General features: G+C 41.8%; 1 protein-coding gene across 1 annotated transcript; it reads right to left on the reverse strand.

Moving 5' to 3' along the window:
* Window positions 1–7,052: 7,052 nt before the first annotated feature.
* Window positions 7,053–7,814, reverse strand: LOC120108465 (TATA-binding protein-associated factor BTAF1-like). The gene is made up of 2 exons (XM_039122069.1): window positions 7,609–7,814; window positions 7,053–7,409 (listed from the first exon to the last, which is right to left on the reverse strand). The coding sequence occupies exons 1-2, from the start codon at window positions 7,759–7,761 to the stop codon at window positions 7,239–7,241; spliced, it is 324 nt and encodes a 107-aa protein (XP_038977997.1). The 5' UTR covers window positions 7,762–7,814; the 3' UTR covers window positions 7,053–7,238.
* Window positions 7,815–8,114: the final 300 nt, after the last annotated feature.

Below are 8,114 nucleotides of genomic sequence, written 5' to 3' on the forward strand. Positions count from 1 at the left end.
CGTAGGAGAGCTAACAAGCTTAAGGATAAGGAGGGCTTTTAGTTTTGGGATGTTACATTTTCTCTTATAGAAATGGAGGGAGGAGAAAAAGAGAGAGGCTGTTCGATTACACTTCGGGTCCCCATCTTGAGTCTTTCCCCTCTATTTCCCATTGTTAATCATATTCTTACGTTCGAACAAACAAACCTCATTTATATCTTTTAGTGTATGTGTTATTGGTGTAGGTCAAAGTCATAGCAGTGCGTTCCCTGCAAGGGGGCGTGTATTTATCAGCTTGGCTCCAGTTTTATATTTTTCTCTGCTGTTTTCTTGTGGAAAAATAGCTTAACCCTCTGCTTCCATGTGCCTTGGCAGTTAACTCCATTGACCTGGTAATCCAGGTTATTATATTAGTTTTGGTCAAGAGTACAGATCCTACGAACTTTTTTCTTTTTTCTTCCTTCTTCTTTTCTTTCTTTTTCTTTTCTCTTCTTCTTCTTCTTCTTCTTCTTCTTTTTCTTTTTTTTTTTTTTTTTTTTTGGAAACCGGCTTCTCACTATATACGACGATGAGAGAGCTCAGAACTATCGCAAAGTAAAATACGATCTAATGCCTGCGGCACATGATCAGAGGGATCCCAAAATACAAAATCAGAATGGTGGGCTGCAAAGGAGGCGACCCAGTCCGCAGCCTTGTTCGCCTCCCGAAACACATGCGAAACCTGAAGTAAATCTAACTCCTCCCCCATGCTCCGGACGTCTCGGAGTAAAGGGTGCAAGTCCGACCTAGCCTGTCGGCAGCGAATTCAGTCCACTACTGTGGTCGAGCCATCCTCTAGAAAAATCCGTCGGGCACCCAGGTGTACTCTAGCATATACAAGACCCTCCCATGTCGCGTGCAACTCCACCACATGGACGGATCCATCAAATGTGCGTCGGCTTCCGGCCACAATCAATCTACAATCATGGTCTCTGATCACAAAGCCCACGCCACATCTGCTACCGCCCTCCGCTATTGCAGCAAAATCCTCAAATCAGGTTACATGGCGAATTATGACTAGTGGCTGCACAAGTTTTGGAGCATAGTATGTCTGATGCTCCTTGGACATTTGATGGATTACTTTAGCACAGCCATTAATCATGCGATATGCGCAAACCGAACAGTACAGAACGTAGCGTACCATATCAGTTCGGTACTGATATCTGGCACAAGTGGCGTGCCGATACTTGGTACGCCAAAAAATTACGTATTGTATCGTAACGATACTATAGTAGTGTGGCACCGAGACGACGAATCTTGATTCAGATACATTACTTACATTTCAAGAATCATATAAATTATCCAAGAAGCAGCACCCTACGTTCCTTCTGATCTGACTATGGGAAATTTTATAATAATTTTTGCTACAAAGTTTCTCTGATGATGCTTTGAATTTGTCCTAACGAACTACCAATTTAAAAAAGAACTACAGGATTTCAGGTCATCAAATTCGTGGCACATGGCAGTACTCCAATAACCCAAATTCGTGCCCGCCCACCTAGTTCTAGATAGAAGGCGGCTTCTGGGAACTCACTAATTGGAGGACCTATCTCATTCAACAGTGCCGTTTGGACACGTTGCTTACATCATAAGACTGCGAAAGACCCATCTTTGCATCTAGGATTAGTCGTCCATTTGCCATAGTATGATTAGATTTTGATAATCTTTAGTGGTCTATACTATGGGCTAATGGCGGTTTCACTGGGAGTAGTTGGTATTCAGAATCTCTAATTACTTAAAACACTTGCCTCCTTCCACAACAGGCTAATTACTTAATGCAGAGGGATTGATTGTTCATGAAGACCTTCTAAAACGTCAAGCCAGGAAAGATGGCTATCAAACATTTGTAGATGGAAGAAAAATGAAAAGAGACGACAAATGTGTCCAGTTCAAAGCCCCAAACAAGAGCCTGCAGACCACTTTAATTGTAATCAACGGTTTCCTCCATTAGCTGAGGATAAATAAAGATGATGCATGTTTTTGATACATCAAATGGTTTAATTTCTGAATTAAGGGCATGTTTGATTGAGAGGAGTTGTAATATTTTATTAAGAGCCTTCCAGCTTCAACAGGTTGGTGTGGTTCACCCGATTGTGAATAATATTTTATATAATACAAGATGTGGATTAAAGCCAAAGACACATTTGTCAATGAAAAGCTAATCACGGGCTCTGTAAGATGGCTTGTCATGCACTGAGCCAGTAAAGAGATGACTATGTTAAATAAGTCGTGCGAGGGAAATTATATGTAAGAGAGAAATATAGTTGCTTAGCTACCAAAATTAATGTTTAGAGACTCACACAAATGTTTACTTCCTAATTGAGTACTCGACTGAGGACACCTTAACAAGCAAGCATAAACTAATCAAAAAAAAATTCAATCTAAAACATGCAAACAAAGAAAAATCAAAATGGCTGAAGTCAACATCGATCATACTTAATTAACTATGTTTGATTAGATTCCAAAGTAGCAACTCCAGTAAAGGCAGAGAAACGAGCTGATGATTTGGGAGGCCTACTAGAAAGAGTAGATATTTTATGTCTTCTAAAACAAGCTACCCAACATTGTCTTTCGGGCCAAGAGGGACATAGTCTTCCAAAACAAGCACATTTATAGGAAGACTAATAGGGTTGAGGAAAGAGTTCTCTAGACTAGTAAAAGAAAGCTTATATTTTTGACCTTTTAAAATGTATTCATATTAGAATTGTATGAGCCATCTATTATATTAAAAAAAAAATAACGAACTACCAAAAAGTCTAGTAGGTGACGGATGATGGGAGACCTTTTCCTACCGAGAAGTAGATAGATACAAAAGTGTTTACTGAGAATACCTATTAATTAAACTAACTGTGAATATACTTGATGTATCAAGTATATTAGGGAGCAAACTATTTTAGGCATGTTTAAACTAACCGTGCATATACTTTTTGGGCATGTTTAATTGGGAGGAGTTGGACTTTAAAATAAAAATGATAGTAAGTGACTTCTATTCTAACTATTTGGTTGGAGAGAGTCTTGATAGGGGGCAGAATGGATCGTCCTGCTCAGGACAAGGGACCACCCCATTTTGGCCAAGCAGACCTCGGCACCGACCAAGTGGGACTTCGATCCCACTAAGAGCCAGTCCAATCTCGAATTTCGCCAAAGGTCCGGCCAACCTCATCTGGATCTCTCCGCTGTTACGACATACAGCAACCTCTTCTAGTGCTTATAATGACGTCTTGGGCTCGAGCTCGGGGCGCCCTGCTGCATCGACTGCAAGCCGAAGAGCTCCCTCGACTGCAGGGATAAACGACGACGCACCCCGGCCCGAGCCCGGGGCGCCCCATACGACGACGCGGCCCGGCCCGAGCTCGGAGCGCCCCATGCGACGATGCACCCCGACCCGAGCTCGGGGTGCCCTACTGAGCATACCTCAAAGTCAAGAAGGCTAGGCCAATCTCAAGGCCCGCCGAGCTGACCTCATCAAACATATCATGGCCCCCAAGTCGGCCTGACCTCAACACCCACTGGGGCCGACCTCACTGAATATTTATCGTGGCCCCCCATGTCGGCCGAACTCAGCACCCTGCCAAGCGGGCAAGGCCGACCTCGGCCCCCGTCGAAGGCCGAGCTGACCTCGATCTCGGATAAATGCCGAGCTAATCTCGCCCAGTACGCGTCACGGTCATGCCCTGCAGCAACCTTACTGTACCATACTTTGCTTGATGGCCATGCCAAGACACATCGACAAAGAACTACGCCTTGCTGCCCCAGCGATGCTTACTGACAAGGGCCATACCCTGCGGCACACGCCAGCGCCATACCGCGCGTAGGGACAGCTCAAACCATGTGCATCAAGTAAGCCATGGCCGCACGCCACCTGGCTAGCGCCATCTCCTCCCATGATGAGGACGAGCCATACCTTCGCCACCTGGGCACATCTGCGGGGACTATAAATTGCCCCATCAGATAATGCCTAAGGACTTTTTGGCCAACAAATACTCCACGCTAATTTAAGCATCGGAGTGCCCTCACTGAAAACACCCGTGAGGCTTTGTGCAGGTACGTCGGCGCACGGAAGGTGGCATCTTTTTTTCCTCTCGACCGGCAGCTCCTCCGACTCCTTCGGCGTGGTCACCCTCGGGCCAAAATTGAACCACCACAAGTCTCATTCTCATTCCATTTTAAGAGAGAATGGAAATACCACAATCCTCCAAAATCTAATCACTACTCTTTCCTAGTATTCAAATTCCATTCCAATTCTGATTCCAATCATGAATCAAACATATCTGAAAAAATAACCATTCCGATTTTCATTCCAATTTATTCTGATTCTGAATCTTGGAAATCAAACATGCCCTTATTGTCCATATTTATTCACACTTTCCCCAGCCCTGGTCCCGATCTTCCATGGAGAAGGATCTTCCATCTCACATCCACTTGACCTCATATGGAGGGAGGATTGGGGCTGTTTGAATGGGTTGGTTCAATTGAACGATCTCGCATGCGTAAGGCCATTATCCTCTATGCAAAAGACAACTCAAAACCCCAATCCATCACGCCTTCGATCCGAGATCACAAGTCAGAGGTCGTGGCAACTGCCGCACACCCATAAGAAACTCTCCTCATGAGTATGAAAGGCATCTCATCAGGACATCAAGCAGCAGAAATAATTTAAATAATACCATTCAAATTCTAATTAAATAATAAAATTAAAAGTTTTACAAAACCGATAATATTCTAAAATCTTGCATCAACTATAAAATAAAATATAGTTTAAATATAGATGTCAAAATCTTATCTCTAATCACTCTCTCATGATAAATGTTTGAGTCGAGGCAATTCTTCGGATCTGTAAGGACAGTAAGATTGTATAATGAGCTAGACAACCTAGTAAGCAATAATCACTTTAGCTAGATAAATCAAACAATAAAATAATAATAATATACTAAAATTAAGCATGCAAAATACATCGATTCAAAACCAAATCGATATATTATCTAGTCATTTCAAATTTCAAATCTTGTTTGTAAATCAATTTCTTTCAAATTATCAAGTTCATCTCGACAACCATGAACTATAACTACATTTATACTCTGTGGCTGTGCAGAATATGAGCTCATCAAAGTGTCAATGTATAACCCCCACTGGTAAGGTATCGATATGTCAACGTATAATCCTCACTGACAAGGTATCAATATGCCAACGTATAACTCCCACTAGCAATGTATCAATATGCCAGCGTATAAACCCCACTAGCAAGGTGTTGATATATCAGCGAATAACCCCTATTGGCAGAGTGTCAATACCAGCAAATAACCCCCACTGAAAGGATGTCGATATACTTGCAAATAACTTCCACTAGTAGGGTGCCGATATAAAGGCTGGATGTAAATTCAATTCATTTCAAAGCAAAACTCATTTTCTCAAAGCATATTTAGTATTCCAAATCGTAACATGCATAATATCATACAACATCGAAATCAACTAACATAATCCATATCGAAATCAATATATTCAATCAAGAAGCATATATTATTCTAAAAAGAGGCATATATAATAATAAAATACCATGCATCAAGTTCATAAATTTAGACTAATTCGATTCAAAAAATATTTATAATTTGCCAATAAATGTAGAAAAAAATTGCATGACTTACCTTGCTAGCACAATCCAATTTCAGGTCCAATTAATTTTGGCACCTACTCTGACAGCTTAAAATTCAAAAATTATATTTTTTTATTAAAGTTTCATCATTTTATTTTTATAAAATAAAAACTCTAAATTTTAACATCCTTGTAAGGCTGACCAGCAGAAGTATCTGACATCTCGATCGGTCTAATCAAGGTGATTTCATCAAATCATGCTCGGACTAGAGTACAGATAGTTCAATAGAGATCGAAAGTGATTATATCTTATAGTATTTCGCAAGGGCTAAGGAAGGTAAGCACACTGCCCGGCGATCTTGGATTAGGACTCTTCACCAGGATTGTTTCAAAATAACTAAGAGGAGTATCTTACTACATCTATCATCTCTAGAGAGAGCAGAAAAGAAAATTCAGTAGAAAGATAAATAAGAGGAGAGAGGATGGAAAAGAGAGAGAAAGGAGATAGGAAGAGAGAATAGAGTCTCTCTCTAGCCAAGGAAGAAGAAAGGAGAGGAAAAGGGTGGTAGTGGTGGCGCCTAAGGTCAAAATGAGAGAGGAAAACAAGGCATTGCCCTTTTCGGCCAAATTTTAGCGATCATTGACCAAAATCTAGGTTTCAAAAAGCCCGGAAGAAAGAGGAGAGGAGTCGCTTGATGGTGGCAGAGTCCTTAACGGTCTCATGGCAACAATGGTGCGAAGGCAATCGGTGCTCGGAGAGAAAGAGGACTCAAGAAGAGTCTCTAAATAGGCCCGGACAACTGGAATCTGACCTAGAGTCGCATTCCATCCGGCAAGATCAAGAGGAAGAGAACTCCTAAGGCAAGATCAAGAGGAAGAAGACTTCCATCAGAATTCCTCTTCTCTCCCGGCATGAGTGCGGCACGTGCAAAGTTTTTTTCCCCTTTTTTTTTTGTTAGGCTATATTGACTGGGCTAGTCAAGTGGACCGGGCCCAGTTTACTAGGTCTTACACACTCAGTATGGCCTAATTCTTCGCAACACCAGTTGCTTTGTTTCCATGGGCTGTCTTTATTTCCATGAGAACAGATCCAGCGCAGCGCATCAAGAGGGGAAGAAAAGAAAAACAAAATCTTGTTTGCGAGCTGCCGCTGTTGCAAGCGTTCTGGACTCCGAATAAGCCCGGGCTTCAACACACTCATTTAAGAAACTGGCATGATCAAAGAGTAGGTCTCCATTGGTGAGCAGGCGTAACTACAGTTACCCATTACTTGCTGAGGCTTAAACAACCTGGATAGTAGGAGTCTGGCGATCTCAAACTGCTTGGAAGCACAAAGAAAAAGAATCATCAGCACATAGCAATGAAGCTGCTAACTTGATTATAAGCAGCTGAACGTGGATACAAAACGCTCGAGTTTAGACATTTGACGATACCTGTACGTGCTGGGTGACTGCTGTCCTTTGGGGAACTCGACCATCCCGAAAAATAGTTAGACAACCCATGTAAGTTAGCCAGTTTCATGATCCAATGGACATGTATAAAGAACAAAAGAATCAAGGGTGACGGATCAAAATCTGAGGCCAACAGACTCACTCTTCCCATTTACACTGTACATTGCGGTGCAACCAGACTCAGCCATTAAGCTTTGCCAAGAAATGCCTGAGATTGTATTCATCCGTGTACTGTGACTGATCCCAGAGCTCCGCTAGTCCACTTAGAATGGCTTTCAAGCCCTTCCCACCCACCATGGATTTTGAATCTTTACCCAGGTCGCCATTGAAGCTGCTTGAAAGGGCACTACCCTGTTTCATGTTTGGTCAAGAGAAAACAGTTGAAGCAAGCAAAGTAGTTGTATTCAATATTTTTTCCCAAAAAAAAAAGAGAATAGAATATAGAACTGTAAACTAAATGCGTATCCAGATATCTGAATGCCAGTAGTCCCCTCCTTTCGAGAAATCATGATAATATGGAAGAGTTGTGAAAGATTAGACTGTAAATGACCTTTCTGGCGGTTGGTGCAGAAGTAAAGAGATCGAGCAACTGGTCAGTGTTCATTGTTTTCAGGCTAGCATGCTCTCCGTTGATGACAGCATTAGCAATTGACACTTTGAACTTCTGGAGGATCATGACTTTCTCTTCCAAAGTGCCACGCATGATGAGTCGATGGACATTCACAACTTTGCGCTGACCCAACCTATGAACTCTGTCCATTGCCTGGAATGACCATCAGCAAAGAATTAGCACATGATTGGAGACAATACACCAATATAAGTTCATTTTCTAACTTACCATGTCAAATGGAGGGAGGGAGGGATGGGAAGAAAGAGAGAGAGACAGGAAAATTTCAGCTAACTGCCTGACTTGTATTTTTATTTACTGATGAATGGACTTTCTTAACATAGCAGTAAAATTTAAAAACATAAGTTGTTCAGTTAATGTATATAATTGATAAATTATGGAGGTAAATGATCCAAGGCCCTTTGCAACCTGAACATAGACTTTGATCA

Source organism: Phoenix dactylifera, unplaced genomic scaffold, assembly GCF_009389715.1.
Source record: "Phoenix dactylifera cultivar Barhee BC4 unplaced genomic scaffold, palm_55x_up_171113_PBpolish2nd_filt_p 001344F, whole genome shotgun sequence".
Classification (NCBI taxonomy): Eukaryota; Viridiplantae; Streptophyta; class Magnoliopsida; order Arecales; family Arecaceae; genus Phoenix; species Phoenix dactylifera.